The 19,473-nt window shown below is 43.9% G+C and overlaps 1 protein-coding gene across 8 annotated transcripts in view; it reads right to left on the bottom strand.

Annotated features, from left to right (window-relative positions):
* usp9 (ubiquitin specific peptidase 9) overlaps window positions 1–19,473 on the bottom strand; it is a 78,254-nt gene that overhangs the window by 8,782 nt on the left and 49,999 nt on the right. For 7 of the 8 annotated variants that reach the window (XM_036958661.1, XM_036958659.1, XM_036958662.1 and 4 more), the window contains 16 exons: window positions 18,934–19,080; window positions 16,049–16,195; window positions 15,598–15,805; window positions 15,065–15,285; window positions 10,782–10,972; window positions 10,282–10,455; window positions 9,500–9,641; window positions 9,088–9,291; window positions 8,226–8,796; window positions 7,054–7,177; window positions 6,546–6,780; window positions 6,090–6,219; window positions 5,762–5,947; window positions 5,424–5,644; window positions 4,541–4,629; window positions 2,762–2,918 (listed from right to left, as the gene is read on the bottom strand). In XM_036958661.1, the coding sequence (XP_036814556.1) occupies window positions 2,762–2,918; window positions 4,541–4,629; window positions 5,424–5,644; window positions 5,762–5,947; window positions 6,090–6,219; window positions 6,546–6,780; window positions 7,054–7,177; window positions 8,226–8,796; window positions 9,088–9,291; window positions 9,500–9,641; window positions 10,282–10,455; window positions 10,782–10,972; window positions 15,065–15,285; window positions 15,598–15,805; window positions 16,049–16,195; window positions 18,934–19,080 (3,147 nt within the window). The remainder of the gene's footprint in view (window positions 1–2,761; window positions 2,919–4,540; window positions 4,630–5,423; window positions 5,645–5,761; window positions 5,948–6,089; window positions 6,220–6,545; window positions 6,781–7,053; window positions 7,178–8,225; window positions 8,797–9,087; window positions 9,292–9,499; window positions 9,642–10,281; window positions 10,456–10,781; window positions 10,973–15,064; window positions 15,286–15,597; window positions 15,806–16,048; window positions 16,196–18,933; window positions 19,081–19,473) is intronic. The other variant, XM_036958660.1, reaches the window with a different exon arrangement.

Here is a 19,473-nt window from a genome sequence, read left to right as displayed (position 1 = left end):
TGGCAAATCTAAATATGTTCAAGAGTACAAATGTGCTTAACAAGTCACAATAAGTTGCATGGACTCACTGTGCACAATAATAGGGTTTAATATGATTTTTTTTTTAAATGACTACCTGATTTTTGTACCCCATACATTCAGTGATCTGTAAAGGTTCCTCAGTCGAGCAGTGAATTTTAAACACATACTCAACCACAAAGACCAGAGGTTTTCCAATGCCTTACAAAGAAGGGTACCTATTGGTAGATGGGTAAAAAAAATTAAAAGCAGACATTGAATATCCCTTTGAGCATGGTAAAGTTATTAACTACACTTTGGATGGTGTATTAATACACCCAGTCACTACAAAGAGACAGGCATGCTTCCCAACTCAGTGGCCGTACAGGAAGGAAACTGCTCATGAATTTCACCATAAGGCCAATGGGGACTTTAAAACAGTTAGTTTAATTACTGTGAAATTAGAAAACTGAAGATGGATTAACACCATTGTAGTTACCCCACAACAGTAACCTTATTGACAGAATGAAAAGAAGGAACCATGTGCAGAACAAAAATATTCCAAAACATGCATCCTGTTTGCAAAGTGTTATGTTTGGGGCAAATCCAATAAGATATTACTGAGTACCACTCTCCATATTTTCAAGCATAGCTGTGGCTGCATCATGTTATGGGTATGCTTGTAATCGTTAAGGACTGGGGAGTTTTTCAGAATAAAAAAAAAAAGAAAAAAGAAACGGAATGGATCTATGGGGTTGAGATCTGGAGACTGGCTAGGCCACTCCAGGACCTTGAAATGCTTCTTACGAAGCCACTCCTTCATTGCCCGGGCGGTGTGTTTGGGACCATTGTCATGCTGAAAGATCCAGCCACGTTTCATCTTCAATGCCCCTGCTGATGGAAGGAGGTTTTCACTCAAAATCTCATGATACATGGCCCCATTCATTCTTTCCTTTACACGGATCAGTCGTCCTGGTCCCTTTGCAAAAAAACAGCCCCAAAGCATGATGTTTCCACCCCCATGCTTCACAGTAGGTATGGTGTTCTTTGGATGCAACTCAGCATTCTTTGTCCTCCAAACACGACGAGTTGAGTTTTTACCAAAAAGTTATATTTTGGTTTCATCTAACCATACGACATTCTCCCAATCTTCTTCTGGATCATCCAAATGCTCTCTAGCAAACTTCAGACGGGCCTGGACATGTACTGGCTTAAGCAGGGGGACACGTCTGGCACTGCAGGATTTGAGTCCCTGGCGGCGTAGTGTGTTACTGATGGTAGGCTTTGTTACTTTGGTCCCAGCTCTCTGCAGGTCATTCACTAGGTCCCCCCGTGTGGTTCTGGGATTTTTGCTCACCGTTCTTGTGATCATTTTGACCCCACGGGGTGAGATCTTGCGTGGAGCTCCAGATCGAGGGAGATTATCAGTGGTCTTGTATGTCTTCCATTTCCTAATAATTGCTCCCACAGTTGATTTCTTCAAACCAAGCTGCTTACCTATTGCAGATTCAGTCTTCCCAGCCTGGTGCAGGTCTACAATTTTGTTTCTGGTGTCCTTTGACAGCTCTTTGGTCTTGGCCATAGTGGAGTTTGGAGTGTGACTGTTTGAGGTTGTGGACAGGTGTCTTTTATACTGATAACAAGTTCAAACAGGTGCCATTAATACAGGTAACGAGAGGAGGACAGAGGAGCCTCTTAAAGAAGAAGTTACAAGTCTGTGAGAGCCAGAAATCTTGCTTGTTTGTAGGTGACCAAATACTTATTTTCCACCATAATTTATTTGCAAATAAATGAATTAAAAATGTGATTTTCTTTTCTCATTTTGTCTGTCATAGTTGAAGTGTACCTATGATGAAAATTACAGGCCTCTCTCATCTTTTTAAGTGGGAGAACTTGCACAATTGGTGGCTGACTAAATACTTTTTGGTCCCACTGTATACAGACGTTCCAACTTTGTACATTCTGCCCGTTCTTTGGAATTTTCTAAAATGGATGAACAACTCCACTTTGAACACTGCATGGTGATTAATTACGGCCGCGACATCGGTTTGGTGAGTAGGCCTATGCTTAATGATTCTGATGAAAATATGCTCTTTGTCTTAATAAACAAATGTTTTAGTGTATTTTCAGTGTGGAACCTGTCTATGTTTAGGGGGGTTATAGCCTAGACTAACCAATTATATACTAGCAGTTCGCAAAGTAGCCTAAGAGGAAAATAGACGGGACGCAATTATTCCAAAACTGCTGCACGTTATTGGAACACATTTTCCTACTTCAATCAACCAGTCCATTTTGAATTTGTGATAAAGCTGTAGTCATTTGGCAAGGAATGCAGCTTGTGTATCCCATCAGTTAGATATGTTTTTCATAGGCATTTATTTCTGTGAGCCAAACAGGATCTTTGGTGTGCACTCAGCACATGTGTGTGTGTAGGGAGCAGTCGGAACGCAATTGAGTGAATGACACACGGAAGGGAAAGGGAATTTAGGGAGAAAAATTGTGCAATGCTTGGCTTGGTCTCTTTTTTGTTATGCCCCGCAAATGCACAAATGGAACACGAGTCAAAGCAAATTCATGTCGTCTTCAAGACAAAATGTAATTTGCCCGTTCGGGCAGCCACAATGCACATTCCACTAAATAGTTTGTGTTTGAAAACATTTAGATCTTTGGTTAAAGATGGAGCTTTGAAGTCAGTTTGAGTACTAGATTACTCATGCCCATCCCTAATTCAGATGGTAGCATAGTGTAGTTGTGTCTCTTATACCTGTAGTATCTGGTAGGCCACAGAGCAGTTGCTGAAGAGGGCTACCATGCACTTGATACACTGGTAGGCCCGTTTCTGGTAGTGGTTCTTGGAGCGCTGGATGGTGTCAAATAGGCCATCCCTGTCATCTGGTATACCCTTCAGCACGTTGTGGATCCTACACAACCAAGCAGGGAGAGAAAAAAACAGAGCAGGGATGATGATGTTGGCACAACAGAAAATCAACCAGAAACGAAATTCCAAACAGGGAAACCAGCCATTCCTAGAGGGCCACAGGGTGTGCCATTTTTAGTCCCAGCCCAGCACTAAGCAGTCTGATGAGTTGAATCAGATGTGTTGACATTAGAGCTGTCAAACAATTAAAATAATTAAAAATTGAGGTAATTAGTTCATCACAAATTTTGAATTTGCTCAAATTTGGCCCTAGATATTCTATTTTAAAAGCAATGCATTGAATTACAGGCAAACTATGCTTTGATTGTAATGGATGGAAACACAAAATGATGTGTTAATAGCATTTTCAACATAAACACCAAAAAAAGTCACTAACATACAATGCTCCCAATGTTTAAGTAGGCCTACTCCCTCTTATCAATGCACACACACACACTCTTATCAATGTACACACACACACACTTATCAATGCGCACACACACACTTATCAATGCGCACACACACACTTATCAATGCGCACACACACACTTATCAATGCGCACACACACACTTATCAATGCGCACACACACACTTATCAATGCACACACACACACTTATCAATGCACACACACACACTTATCAATGCACACACACACACTTATCAATGCACACACACACACTTATCAATGCACACACACACACACTTATCAATGCACACACACACACACACACACACACTTATCAATGCACACACACACACACACACACACACACACACACACACACACACACACACACACACACACACACACACACACACACACACACACACACACACACACACACCTTTAAGTACTGTTAAAGCTTCAGGCATTCTAAATGAGTGTAACTATAGGAAACAAATAACTGTCTCTATGCATACAAAGAACAAAGAGATTTTAAACTTGTCCAACAATGTTATGAAAATCCTGTAACCACCTGTACTGTTCAGATAACTTTACACACATAGGCCTACACTCTCCCTCCTACACCCTCACACACACCCCACTCTTGCATATGCAGCCTACCATTGAAGCATCTCTTTGAGATGCCTATTCCTTTTCAGTTTTTCCTGTGCCATCCAGATTTGTGCATAGCCTTGACAGTGGTCAAGTTATCCGGTTGGTAGCAAGCTAGCTAGTTAACATGACTAGCTAGCTAAACAATGTTATAAAACCAAAAAAATGGTGTCCTGCGAGTAGGTTAAAAAAGCCTGCGATAGGCGCACAAATCTGCAGCAGAAAGAAAAAAACTTAGCTCCGGTAATATTGTGCATAACTTCTACATGATTTTGGCTAGAGGCACACGGTCTTCAGCTATGTAAAGGCACAACCATTGTCGATGTGTTCCATGTGGAAACACATGCACCTTAAATAAAAGGTTCCGTTTAGTGAAGAAATGGAGACGCGATTAATGGCGCACATTTTTTTTTACGCCAATTAACATGTCAGATGTTAACGCATGATTAACTTTGACGGTCCTAGTTCACACTAGGTTGGGACAAAAATCCTGAGTCCACTGAGTGACCCTTTCCAGATCAAAGTGAGGAGCAAAGATATGATGCTGCCCCCCCGGATCTGACCTACCTGTGAGTCTGCCAGGAGTCCTCAATGAGCAGGATCTGCAGCAGCAGGTCCAGGTAAGGCCTCAGCTCGTAGGTGTACGAGTACGCCACCTGGGGGATAACAAAACACACACTATCAATAAGATCTAGCACACATCTTATTAACGGAAATATGTCCAATATGAAGACAAAGACCAGTCGGAGAAATTGATTGTAGGAGGAGACTTGGGACTATTGAGATGCAATAGTTTCCCACCTCCCACCTTATTGTATGGGACACTTCTAAATGTGACTTTAGAGGCAGCTTCACGGGCAGCTTCCTTAAATAGTACCCACAAAACACCAGTCTCAAAGTCAACAGTGAAGAGGCGACTCCGGGATGCTGGCCTTTTAGGCAGAGTTCCTCTGTCCAGTGTCTGTGTTATTTTGCCCATCTTAATCTTTTCTTTTTATTGGCCAGTCTGAGATATGGCTTTTTCTTTGGAACACATTTTTGAACAGTAGAGTATATATTTACAAAAAAAGATACGGGGGATTGGAAATGATGCAGACAATTACAGTGATAGAAGACACAATCTATCTGTAATATTAAAGCAGACCTACCCCCTAAAAATATATATACTTATATCTGTAAAACCTGTCTAGTTTGTGTGGGGGTGTGTGTGTGTGGTCTTGCTCTTCTACCCTCGGACCTGAAATCCCCAAAAGTCCCCACAAGGATACAAAAACAAGGAAAATTATCCCTTGTGGGGACTTCACACGCCCCTACGAGGACAAAAGCTAAGGGGTTAGGTGTTAAGTATAGGGAAAATAGGACTTAGAATGGAAATAAATTGTAGGTCCCCACGAGGACAGAAAAACAAGTGTGTGTGTCCATCTGTGATTTCACCAGTTTTAACAGTTACCTGCCAGAGCAGCTCTGATAGTACAGTGGAGGAGAACTGGGGGTTTTCCCAGCAGCTGAAACGCAGCAGCTTGACTGTCTCCTCTGAGTTGCTGCAGTCCTCAATTATCTTTTTCACATAGCTGGTCCTTACGAACAGGATCTCTCCCACCAGCTGCTGCACAGGCATCACCGGGGTGGTCTGGTTGGCATCACCGTACGGGTTAGGGAGAGGGGGGTTACCTGGATGTAGAGAGAAAGAGGGAGAGAGAGAAGGACAATGAATATGACTCAGGTGTTACTGGTTCGTCTTTGTCCGTTGATCATAGGTCACAACCCCTCACCCCTGAGTGAACTCACCATTGATGGAGGACTGCATGCGCGCGGCCACGTCACAGCAGCGCACCAGTTGGGAGACTACGGTGTACAGTTTGCCTAGTTCAGCATACTGGTACTTTATGGGAGGGCCAGGCCCCTCGTCTAGAGCCACCAGCATGAAGGTAGCTGGGACACTCAGCTTCAACAACTGGGTCTTCTCTGCCAGCCCTGGAGAAGGGTGGGAGGGAGGGTATAAGGAAGAGAAGGAGAGCGAGGCAAGAAGAGAAATTAATAGCCAGTGAGCCATACTCTTCCTCAAGGGGTTGAGAGAGCAGGTATGTATGGCAGGCTGTGTGTGTGTGTTCCTTACCCAGGTTGGCATACATAACGAAGAGGTTGAAGTACTGCTGCAGGTGTCGGCCGTGCTCTGACACCTCTCTCCTGAGCAGGTTCAATACAGTCCTCAACAGGTGGTCACTGAGACTCAGGTTATCACATGCCTGACACACACACACACAGAGACAGAGAGAGAGACAGAGAGAGAGAGAGAGAGAGAGAGAGAGAGAGAGAGAGAGAGAGAGAGAGAGAGAGAGAGGAGGAAGTTAAAACATTCCACAAGAACAGAGAAAAGTTGCTTTGTATGGGGTAATGCTCAGTATGCATGAAACGGGGGGTAGCATTTGAAAACAGAAGCTGAAAACAAGAGTTCTTATTGGACAATTCCAGGTAGTACCTGCTCTGTTTCAAAATGTTTCACCCGTTTCATGCCTACTGAACACCATCCTGATAGTTTGTGTTTTAGGAATAGGAGAACCAGCCCATTCACCTGTGGTTGGGTGGAGGCTCCGACAGGAGAGGCAGTGGGGGAGGGGCACGGTCCGTCTTGCAGGGAGAAGTGTGCAATGAAGACGATGAGTTTGGCAAACGCGCCCCGGACCTCGGCACTGGGGCACTCCAGCAGGTACTCGGAGAAGCGGTTGGTGTAGGCAAACAGGAAGTTGTGTGCAAACCAGTAGCGTACATTCTTACTGTGTCTCAGCAGGACACAAAGTGCATCATACCTGGGGATGGAGAGAGAGAGATACACACGTGATTAGAGAAAGGGGAGAGGAGAGAGGGATGCGTCAATGGATGAAGGAAGCAGGGGTAGTTTCAGAAGGGGAGAGAATGATGCAAGGGAGAGTGGAGATAAAGAGTGAGGAGGAGAAAGGGGAGACTGATGAGACAGGGATAGAAAGGAATAACAAAACAAAGAATAACAAAACAAACATCCTTCACTCAGGTCAACATCTGAACACAGGTCAAAGTTGAAAGGTGAGACAGACAGTACTCACCAGTCACTGGCGGGCCCCCTCACTACTTTCTTGGTGTGGAACCCAGTGCTGAATAGGAACTTAGCAGCCAGCTGAACACTAATCATAGCCATCTCCTCCGCCTCAGGCAGTAGATGGTCTTGTCCTGATTCAACCAAACAACATAAACATTGCTTCAGACTTCAGTCACAAATTAACATTAAAGTTCCAAATGGAACATTTTAATGAAAAAAGGAAAGAAAATTCATGTTTCTTCTCTAAATGCAAATTAGTGAAGGATTAAGTTGGTATTGAATAATATTCAGCAAGAGACTATTCCTGAGCTTCACAGAGCGAAATATTTCAATTTCAAAGTTAATGTGTGAGTCAGTCACTGGAGCCGAATCCGAGAATCTCATCACTGTTCAAATAGAGCCGTATGACCTAATTTGCTGCTTACTCCTAAATGAGAGGCTGAAATTGGGGACATTGACGAGAACAGTTGTCCGTTTGCACACATGACACTAAAAAGAAACAAAACACATCCTAACAAACCTCCCCCTCCTTCACACACACACACACGAGCTGAAGCAATTCATCCCGACCAAGTGCTTTTACACTGATGGCTAACCCTGCAGTAGTCAGTTCATTTCCCTGTGCCTGTCGTGAGACACAGACAGACAGACAGACGTACACTGTGGCCTGGCTGGCTGGCTGCATTAATAATGCAGAAGGCAGAGGAAACTGCTGCAGTTTACAGTCAGCCAACGTTATGTTCAGCTCTGACATCCTACACTTTCCTTCTTCATACAACTCTCTACGGGGGCGGTGAAGTTGAATACATTACCAAAACACAGTGTTACCAGTGGTAAGATTAAAACGAGGGGGGCTTTTTCATCTTTTTAAATATTGAGAGGAATGAAAGTATCTGCTATTAAAGCAAAAGTCATGTCGCTGTTACAGTGATTAAAAGCCTTGTTATGGTACTAAGGTGAGAGGTTGGGTCATTCACAGTGCACAAATGAAAAAGGCAAATCACAGTAATATCAATCTCACTTCTTGGGTTGTACACATTAGCAGGGGAAATAACAGGGGAGAACAAAGGAGACAAACAAAACCTCAGAGTAGCAGCAACACCCACCCCGAGAAGAGCTCTAAAACTCAAAAGGAGGTATTCTGAAGCGTGTGTGTGCGTGTGTGTGTGTTCCAGTTACCTGGCGGAGGGTTTAAATAGACACTGTTACAGGTCAGAAGTTTCTTAACAAACTGGAAATACTCCAGGCTGTACTGCATACGATTGTGCATGAACTGCACATTCTGCTTGCGCACACTGCACTCGATTACACCGGGCATCTTGACCTGGTGCGGCGGCTTGTTGTTGGACGAGGACGAGATGGTCAGCTCCTGAATGTACTTGACCAGCTCGCTGTCCTTGTCCAGTGAGTCCATCCGCTCGTAGAAGAGGATGTATGCGTTCCACCAGCGCTTCTGACGCCGGTACGACATCCTCTTCATCATGTGGTCAAACACCTCGCCCATGTACTCCCCTCCGAAGCACTGGTTCTTCATCTCCTCCTCGTCGTCCATCTTGCACTCCGTCACGTCACCGTCGTCAAACTTGTACCAGCGGTTCCGTTCGCCGTCTGCCCCGCCCACGTTCCTCTGTGTGATGTAGGAGTAGTAGTGTCCGCCGCTGGCCTGGCCTGAGTGGACCAGTACCCCAACCAGGCGGTACTTGGAGCTGCCTGGGGGCTCTGGTTCAGAGGGCTCGTTCTGCTGGATCACCTGAGGGCAGGACACAATAATTGATGTTGAAGTGAACCACTTAATTGGTTCGTTTAAAGGGACAGTTCACTCCAAAGTGAGGTACGAAGACATCTGACACTGATTTTTTGGAGTGAATTGTCCCTTCAAATGGGATCCCATCTGAATTAATTTACATAAAATATTTCTCATTTCAAGTATCTGAAATGTTAGAACGACAACTACAACATTATGAAATCATTAAAATAGACATTTACTCCGTATTTCTACACACAATGTAATAATCTGTGTCATCTTCATGCCATCCCTAACCTGGTTCTCTGGGTTGACGTCGTCCCCCTCCAGCTTGGCCACCCCGGCTACAGTGTAGGGCTCCATGTCCAGCTCCCTGGGGAACTCAAAGTAGTCATTGAACTTGATGGCACACTCCCTCTCCCAGTCGTAGTCAAACCTCTTCAGCTGGATGGCCAGCACTGGGGGAAGTTTCTTGATCAGCAGCCGCTTCACTGTGTCCACCTGGAGGGTGGGGGGGGAGACGAGCAAACACGTTACTGCTACTAGCCTTCTGGTCAGGGGGCCTAAGCTAACCCTCCTCCCGGAGACCTACTGGGCAAGCAGGCTTTTGCTACAACCCTGGAAAGCCTATAGGAATGTAGCTAGTTAGGAAAAAAGGCTATTGGTCCATTTCAATTGTAAGATCTGATAAGAAAAACATTATTCTCACCTTCTTGTTGCACTTCTCACAGTGGTATGCGTTAGCACCCTCCAGCAGGTCTCCTTTGACGTACTGCTCCATTGAGTCCAACAGGTTCTGGTGGTTCCTGATGTCTACATTCAGAGTGGTGAACGACTCCTCACACTCATACCTGTAGCACACACAATATCCACATTCATTTCAACCAACACTGTATAGTCTCATAAACCCGACTCTAGGCAACAGCAGTGACTAGGGTCTGGTTTTACTCGCCAGGTTTCCATCCAATTGGTGATGGATTTTCATGCAAATATTCACTTGGTGAAGGCCATAGGACTGCAAATGAAAGACTTCAACAATGTCTCTGTCACTAACAAATATAGTAATGGGGGTAACTCCATAACGCAATTGAAAAAGGCAAGGCACACTGGGAAATTACTGGAGGCGTGGTTTGTGGGGGCGTTAAATTTAAGTATACCTTAATCATAAACTCTGGTCTCCATCCTGCTATCCACTTTGTAAGACATGTTATGCTGGAACATTTGAAAATGGTGAGAGGCAACCTGGATATCTAGGGAGACTAAACACTGAAGCAGCCTCATAAAACCACTTCAAACAAATCTCTCTCTCTCTGCAGAAATAGACATCTTCAAATCAATTACCCTGAGATGCGTGAACAATAAGCATTAGTCCATTTTGCCCCTAGACCAGATCTCAAGTCAGTTTCACATTCTCCCCCATAATGGTTGAGGTTATAAATTGCCAAGATATCCCTGATCTTAGATCTGTTCCTATGGCGGTGTGTGAGTTACCTATGTGGGCACCCCTGGCAGATCTTCTGGTCAGCAAAGGATCCACCCAGCACCTTACTGAGCATGGCTGGGTGACCCAAGGCTTTCAGAGCCTCGTCCAGACTGTCCACTAGAGAGTTGAAGAACTCCAGGGCATCATGCTGCTCTCGCAGGTTCACAGGCTCGCCCCATAACCTATAGGATGGGATGAGGCTTAATCATTAAGGGGTATTGTGTGTAGATTGATGAGGGAAAAAACAACTTAATCCATTTTAGAATAAGGCTGTAACGTAACAAAATGTGGAAAAAGTCAAGGGGTCTGAATACTTTTTGAATGCACTGTACAGTGTATATTTGTTTATTTTTGACCATTTTGATTAAAAACAAATCACAGTATGGTACTTAATTGTTACCCAGATTATTTGATATTGAGATAAACACAGCTGCATTGGGCCTTTAAAATACTGGATTGTATGACCCATCTGGTTTTTCCAGGTAATCATTCTCTTCCCTCCACTGACCTGAACTGTTTCCAGAAGCCTCTCGGTATGTAGTACTGCAGTCTGGAGGAGGCCAGGTGGCCAAAGATGACCTGCAGGTGGCGCAGCACGCCGATGTTGTACTCCTTCCTGTCCTCCGATTTACTGAGCGATGGCTTGTCGTCAAACTGGTGGTGGTAGTTGAACACCTCATCTCGCGGGTCCACATTACTCTGTAGGGGCAAATGGACACACAGGGTTAAGCTGGGTCCTGGTCATTAGGACACACAATGGAACAGGTTTTAAACCACATACTCTGTTACCGCAACACCCCACATCTTCAGTGCCATAAAAGTGTCTCAGCTAAGGAGCTAATATCAACTGCAGCTACCAATGGAACTAGAGCTCAGCCTTCAACACCATAGTACCCTCTAAGCTCATCATTAAGCTCTGGGCCCTGGGTCTGAACCCCGCCCTGCACAACTGGGTCCTGGACTTCCCGATGGGCCGTCCCCAGGTGGTGAAGGTAGGAAATAACACCTCCACTTCATTGATCCTCAACACTGGGGCCCCAGAAGGGTGCGTGCTCTGGCGGAGTGGTGCCAGGAAAATAATCTCTCCCTCAACAAAACAAAAGGAGCTGATCGTGGACTTCTGGAAACAGCAGAAGGAGCACCCCCCTATCCACATCGACAGGACAGCAGTGGAGAAGGTGGAAAGTTTTAAGTTCCTCGGCATTACCATCACTGACAATCTGAAATGGTCTACCCACAGTCTACTGACAGTGTGGTGAAGAAGGCACAACAGCGCCTCTTCAACCTCAGGAGGCTGAAGAAATTTGGCTTGGCCCCTATGACCCTCAGAAACTTTTACAGATGCACCATTGAGAGCATCCTGTCGGGCTGTATCACCCACCGCCTGGTATGGTACTGCCGGCAACCGCAGGGCTGTCTGCCAAACGCATCATTGGGGGCTCACTGCCTGCCCTAAAGGACACCTACAGCACCCAATGTCACAGGAAGGCCAAAAAGATCATCAACCACCGGAGCCACGACCTGTTCACCCCACTATCATCCAGAAGGCGAGGTCAGTACAGGTGCATCAAAGCCGGGACAAAGAGACTGAAAAACAGCTTCTATCTCAAGGCCATCAGACTAAAATAGTAATCAATAGCCAACCTCCACCCAGTACCCTGGTCTGAACTTAGTCACTGTCACTAGCTGGCTACCACCCGGTTATTCAACTCTACTCAACTCTGCACCATGTACATAGACATGGAATAACTGGTCACTTTAATAATGTTTACATACTCTTTTACTCATTTCAAATGTATATACTGTATTCTAGTCTATGCCACTCCGACATTGCTCGTCATATATATATACACACACACACACAGTTGAAGTCAGAAGTTTACATTCACCTTAGCCAAAAACATTTAAAGTCATTTTTTTCACAATTCCTGACATTTAATCTTAGTAAAAATTCCATGTCTTAAGTCATTCAGGATCACCACTTTATTTTAAGAATGTGAAATGTCAGAATAATAGTAGAGAATTATTTATTTCAGCTTTTATTTCTTTCATCACATTCCCAGTGGGTCAGAAGTTTACATACACTCAATTAGTATTTGGTAGGATTGCCTTTAAACTGTTTGGGTAGCCTTCCACAAGCTTCCCACAATAAGTTGGGTGAATTTTGGCCATTTCTCCTGACAGAGCTGGTGTAACTGAGTCAGGTTTGTAGGCCTCCTTGCTCGCACACGTTTTTTCAGTTCTGCCCACAATTTTTCTATGGGATTGAGGTCAGGGCTTTGTGATGGCCACTCCAATACCTTGACTTTGTTGTCCTTAGGCCATTTTGCCACAACTTTGGAAGTATGCTTGGGGTCATTGTCCATTTGGAAGACCCATTTGTGACCAAGCTTTAACTTCCTGACTGATGTCTTGATGTTGCTTCAATATATCCACATCTACAGTGCCTTGCGAAAGTATTCGGCCCCCTTGAACTTTGCGACCTTTTGCCACATTTCAGGCTTCAAACATAAAGATATAAAACTGTATTTTTTTGTGAAGAATCAACAACAAGTGGGACACAATCATGAAGTGGAACGACATTTATTGGATATTTCAAACTTTTTTAACAAATCAAAAACTGAAAAATTGGGCGTGCAACATTATTCAGCCCCTTTACTTTCAGTGCAGCAAACTCTCTCCAGAAGTTCAGTGAGGATCTCTGAATGATCCAATGTTGACCTAAATGACTAATTATGATAAATACAATCCACCTGTGTGTAATCAAGTCTCCGTATAAATGCACCTGCACTGTGATAGTCTCAGAGGTCCGTTAAAAGCGCAGAGAGCATCATGAAGAACAAGGAACACACCAGGCAGGTCCGAGATACTGTTGTGAAGAAGTTTAAAGCCGGATTTGGATACAAAAAGATTTCCCAAGCTTTAAACATCCCAAGGAGCACTGTGCAAGCGATAATATTGAAATGGAAGGAGTATCAGACCACTGCAAATCTACCAAGACCTGGCCGTCCCTCTAAACTTTCAGCTCATACAAGGAGAAGACTGATCAGAGATGCAGCCAAGAGGCCCATGATCACTCTGGATGAACTGCAGAGATCTACAGCTGAGGTGGGAGACTCTGTCCATAGGACAACAATCAGTCAGTCGTATATTGCACAAATCTGGCCTTTATGGAAGAGTGGCAAGAAGAAAGCCATTTCTTAAAGATATCCATAAAAAGTGTTGTTTAAAGTTTGCCACAAGCCACCTGGGAGACACACCAAACATGTGGAAGAAGGTGCTCTGGTCAGATGAAACCAAAATTGAACTTTTTGGCAACAATGCAAAACGTTATGTTTGGCGTAAAAGCAACACCCTGAACACACCATCCCCACTGTCAAACATGGTGGTGGCAGCATCATGGTTTGGGCCTGCTTTTCTTCAGCAGGGACAGGGAAGATGGTTAAAATTGATGGGAAGATGGATGGAGCCAAATACAGGACCATTCTGGAAGAAAACCTGATGGAGTCTGCAAAAGACCTGAGACTGGGACGGAGATTTGTCTTCCAACAAGACAATGATCCAAAACATAAAGCAAAATCTACAATGGAATGGTTCAAAAATAAACATATCCAGGTGTTAGAATGGCCAAGTCAAAGTCCAGACCTGAATCCAATCGAGAATCTGTGGAAAGAACTGAAAACTGCTGTTCACAAATGCTCTCCATCCAACCTCACTGAGCTCGAGCTGTTTTGCAAGGAGGAATGGGACAAAATTTCAGTCTCTCGATGTGCAAAACTGATAGAGACATACCCCAAGCGACTTACAGCTGTAATCGCAGCAAAAGGTGGCGCTACAAAGTATTAACTTAAGGGGGCTGAATAATTTTGCACGCCCAATTTTTCAGTTTTTGATTTGTTAAAAAAGTTTGAAATATCCAATAAATGTCGTTCCACTTCATGATTGTGTCCCACTTGTTGTTGATTCTACACAAAAAAATACAGTTTTATATCTTTATGTTTGAAGCGTGAAATGTGGCAAAAGGTCGCAAAGTTCAAGGGGGCCGAATACTTTCGCAAGGCACTGTATATATTTCTTAATTTCATTATTTTACTTTGAGATGTGTATATTGTTGTGAATTGTTAGATACTCCTGCAATGTTGGAGCTAGGAAAATGTTTCACTACACCCACAATAACATCTGATAAATATGTGTGTGACCAATTAAATCTTATTTTAACGAAACATGGATTAACCAACAAACGCAACATCACCATATGACTAAACCCTAGTATTTGCTTTCAGATAATTCTAAATTCCAGGGCCTCCAGAGTGGTGCAGCGGTCTAAGGAACTGCATCGCAATGCTAGAGGAATCACTACAGACCCGGTCCGATCCCGGTCTGTGTTGCAGCCAGCCACGACCAAGACACCCATGATGAGGTGGTTCACTATTGCCCCAGCGCCGTTCGGGTAAGGAGAGGGTTTGGCCGGCTGGGATGTCCTTGTCCCATCGTGCTCTTGTGGCGGGCCGGGCTCATGCACGCTGACTTCGGTCGCCAGCTGTACAGTGTTTCCTCCGACACATTGGTGCGGCTGGCTTCCAGGTTAAACGAGCGGTGTGTCATGAAGCAGTGCGGCTTGTCAGGGTTGTGTTTCAGAGGAAGCATGGCTCTCGACCTTCGCCACTCCCGAGTCCGTAACGGGTTCTGCAGCAATGGGACAAGACTAACTACCAACTGGATATCATGAAATAAAATAATATCATTCTATATTCTAAAGTCGTTCCTCGATACTGCTCTCTCCTGCATTACCTCGTTCTCCTGCTTCTCATCACCGGACATGTCATCATCCACATCGGTGCCGGTGCCCTCGATGGCCAGAATGCCGTTGCGTATGGGCGGGATCATGTAGAGCTGCTGGATGACAGAGTTCATGTAGCAGGTGGCTCCGGCGTTCTTCAGTCCCACAAAGCCTTTAGTTGGCCTCGGTCCCACCGGGGGGAGATACTCCCACTCTGTCAAAGCCTCACAACCTGGGAGATGGAGTGGGGATATCATTTGGACATACACAATAACACAGGTGGGTAGGTTCTGTGCCTCACAACCTGAAGGGAAGTAAATCTGGGAATGAGTTCTTATCACTTTAGATTGTATCACTAAATTTAAGCATAGAGTTGCAGGGATGTGATTGCCCCCAATATAAATTGAGAAGAAAGACTAATGTAATGATGAGATACAGATCAAGAGTAAGTAATAGTATTTCTGGCTTTCTGAGGTGCAAACATTGATCAGTGAAAGTTAATGGAGAACACAACTCTGTGTAGTTTTCCTCTTAGAGTTCCTACCTAGGTAGTACATATCAGTGAGCGTGTCGACCATCTGCTTTAGATTCCGGACACAGCCCACCGCCAGCGCCACCAGCAGCTCGAAGCCTGCGTTGATAGAGGCGGGGCTGCTACAGACAGGGATGGCTTGCTCCGTGGGGAACTCCCCACTCTTCATGTACTGCAGGTACACGTTCGATGCTGGGAAAATGAAGTCATCTATCAACTCCTGGACAGAGGGGGAGGGAGAGCGAGTTAATACAGGGTAAGAAAGTAACATTTACTGCGTGCAGAACATTTATTACAGCCACATACAGATATGAAGGTCACTGCTAATTTTTTTTATATTTATTACCACATAAGATCATTCTAGAAGCTTCTGGTGGGCCAAATCAAATGTTGTCGAGAGCCCCACTAATGCCGGTGAATAAGTAAAAAGATTCAATTCAATACAAAATGGATGCCATCATACCTTGATGAGGTTGGCCCCTCCCTTCTCACAGCCGATGTAGTACTTCTTCTCTGATGTCTGGAAGGCCAGCAGCTCCTTGGTGATCCCGATGTGGCCCTCCAGGATGGTTTCCTCTACGCCCGTCTCCCCTGTCCTCTTTACCTCATCCTGGGACACACACACACACACAGTACTAACAACCAGGGTCCTATTCATTAAGCACCGAACAGTATGCAAAAGAAAAGGACTACATGGACTTGTCCAATAACAAGTGCTTGCTTGATTCCCCCTCCCCGTTGATTAACATCTTGCTACGGTGTGTCCTAATGAATACAACCTAGCTCTGACTAGGGCTGTGGCAGTCAAGAAATTTCATCAGCCGGTGATTGTCAAGAAAATAACGGTCGGTCTCATGATAATTGACCGTTAATTAACATACACATTTAGCATCTCCTGGCTTCCATACATAGCCTACAAGTTACTGATGCAGACATTTGGAACATCTACATTTTAACAAGTCTATTAAATCCATGTAATAAAGCTTACACCTTCACAATGAATCCATTATTTATTTTATACACAGGTCTAAAGAAACATGATATGAAGAAAATGTAGTCTATTTCAGAATAACAGAATAGGCTACTCTGAGTTGTCCTTATGTTAGGCCCTGAGCTGGCTATGCCATATGACTGTGGGCTTCACTAGTTAATTTACCAGACAAGATCTGGTTAGAATTCCGTGGCATTATTTTATATTATTTTATAGTATGAAGAATACAATTGAACAAAGCTGAATCAAATAGAAAGGATATTTTCTCCAAACGATTTGAGGGAGTGCACACATTTGGCTATTCTGTGTTGAGTGGTTAACAAAGAAATAGTTACTCCAATATGCTTAATTTAAAGTTAATGTAACTTTAGTTGCCCTACAAACGTTGGGCTATATGTTCAGATTTGTAATACATTGTAATGCTGCATGATGCAACTCTGATGATGATTTGAAAAAAAAGTATCTTGAAAGGCATGAGCTTTGTTTTATTGTGCAGGCTGTACACACTTCATCAGTCTCTCGTTCACAATTTGACAAGCACTTGATAATGCTTTGAATTTCCCGGCGTCATTCCCTTTGTTTGGCCGTAATGCACCCTAAATAAATCCATGCCTTTTGTGGCCATTGACCGTTGTGCCCTTCTCTCTGAGTGCTGCGCAATTCATGATCTAATCTGGTCTTCTCACAGGCTACAAGGGAAGCCAGACTTGTCTGGGATGCAACTGCATGCGTCCTTATCCAATTCAGAAGATACTAGAAGAACTGTCCACAGCAAAACGAACAGCAAAAACACTAGCCTATGTCAATCTACGATTCCCCACAGTACAAAAGTTGAACTACTCTATTCTGTGCAAGAAATAAATATCCCAGTCTGGGACAGTTGTGGGCTGCGATAGATCCCAAATGAATACAACCAATAGCATCAAAAACACTTTTACACAGTGAGGCTGACGCAACATTTAGCTTAAAATATTGATAAACTATTAGGCAATTTTTTCACATAAGGACGCGTGCAGTTGTGTCCCCGACGTGTCTGGCTTCCCTGTGAGAAAGACCAGATTAGGTCATGAATTGTGCAGCACTCAGAGAGAAGGGCACGACAGTCACTGGCCACAAAAGGCATGGATTTTTTTAGGGTGCATTAGGCTATAAGTGTGAATGTTCCATTTAGCGAGAAAACACCATTAATCAAAAGTGACCACAAATGCAATTATCCCCAAACTTGAAACTCACACGCTGCTTGTAAAGCGGAATAATGTGCTTACATTTTAAGAAGTTATTTGGCCCCTTAAAACATATACATTTTGGGGCGGCAAGTAGCCTAGTGGTTAGAGAGTTGGACTTGTAACCGAAAGGTTGCAAGATCGAATCCCCGAGCTAACAAGGTAAAAATCTGTCATTCTGCCCCTGAACAAGGCAGTTAACCCACTGTTCCTAGGCCGTCATTGAAATAAGAATTTGTTCTTAACTGACTTGCCTAGTTAAATAAAGGTCAAATTAAAATATAGGCCTATGGGCTAGGCTACAGGAGTTGACTATTATTCCAAGAATGTGCAAGAAGAATCTCAAATCTCAAAATCAAATTTTGTTTAACACTTTTTTGGTTACTAACTACATGATTCCAAGTGTTATTTCATAGTTGTGATGTTTTCACTATTATTCTACAATGTAGAAAATAGTCAAAATAAGTTGTGCACAGACTTGACTTGTACTGTATGTATGAAATGGATTTAGAATGGACCATTATCATGCAAACAGGGGCAGGGGAAACACGTCATCTACGCATTTAAATAGCGAATGGAGGATGCTTTACCCGTGATTCATTTTCATGTCAGCCATGTAGGCTATACTCCTGTTCCTTAATTAATTAATTTGAAAGTTGAGAAGTAAATATAGTAGGCCTATAGGAAGCTGATGGGATCCTTTTTTTTAACATCACTCTCAGGCCATCACTCTGTTTTATCACACAATTGCATAGCCTATAGAAATGTTGTGCAACAGGAGCTCATGTGCTCTCATGAAGAGTTTGATTAGATTTTAGATGACATTTGCATTGATGTCAGAGTGATTAGAGGGACAATAGAGCGCTGAGTACCAGGCAGTTAGCAAGTTTGGTAGGATATTAATGACCATCAGCAGCATCAGAGCTTGGAGAAGCCTAATTACCGTGACTCAACGGTCACGTGGAATTTGACTGCCTTCATGACTCGTGACCGCCGGTGTGATGGTAATACGGTCACCGCAACAGCCCTAGCTCTGACCAAGGACTAGAACCTCAGCCACGAGCTGCAATTAACTCAACACAAAGCTCTGGGGCATTATTCATGACACAAGATCTGGATGAATCATGGTCATACCCTGATCCTCTTGAGCCAGTCGATTTCATTGTTGAGCAGCACCTCTGCGTTGGGCAGGTTGATGTTGCTGTTGTAGGCATAGTTCAGAAGGTGCCTGAGCAGGGTGAAGTAGTCCCCAGCATGCTTGGCCCGCTCCTTAGCGGTGCTCTGAAACACAAACAGAGAGCATGTACATTCACATTAGTACTGTATTACCTGGAGCAGCAAGAGATCCATGTTTGAATACCTAATAGGGAATGTTTTTTTAAAAAGCTGTTGAAAAGCCATGAAAACCAGTTGACAGCTTACTTAACACTGCCTACTTTAAGCAGTACATGCATACCTTCTCCTTCCTTCCTTGAAGTGATCACTGCTCTCTCCTGGCTGGATAGCAGAAATAATATATGATATGATATAATACAACCGTAGCTTATTCTGATTTGGGAGATCAGTGAGAACTTCAACGAAGGCAGGCAGTAAGAGTACAAGTTCAATGTATTTGAACAGGGCCATGATTGCAGTGAAAGTAATGTAAAACCCCAAAGCACTCATGTATGAGAG

This window comes from Oncorhynchus mykiss, chromosome 22, assembly GCF_013265735.2.
Source record: "Oncorhynchus mykiss isolate Arlee chromosome 22, USDA_OmykA_1.1, whole genome shotgun sequence".
NCBI lineage: Eukaryota > Metazoa > Chordata > Actinopteri > Salmoniformes > Salmonidae > Oncorhynchus > Oncorhynchus mykiss.
The sequence above is the reverse complement of the archived record's forward strand: the minus strand, read 5'-3'. Positions and strand labels throughout refer to the sequence as shown.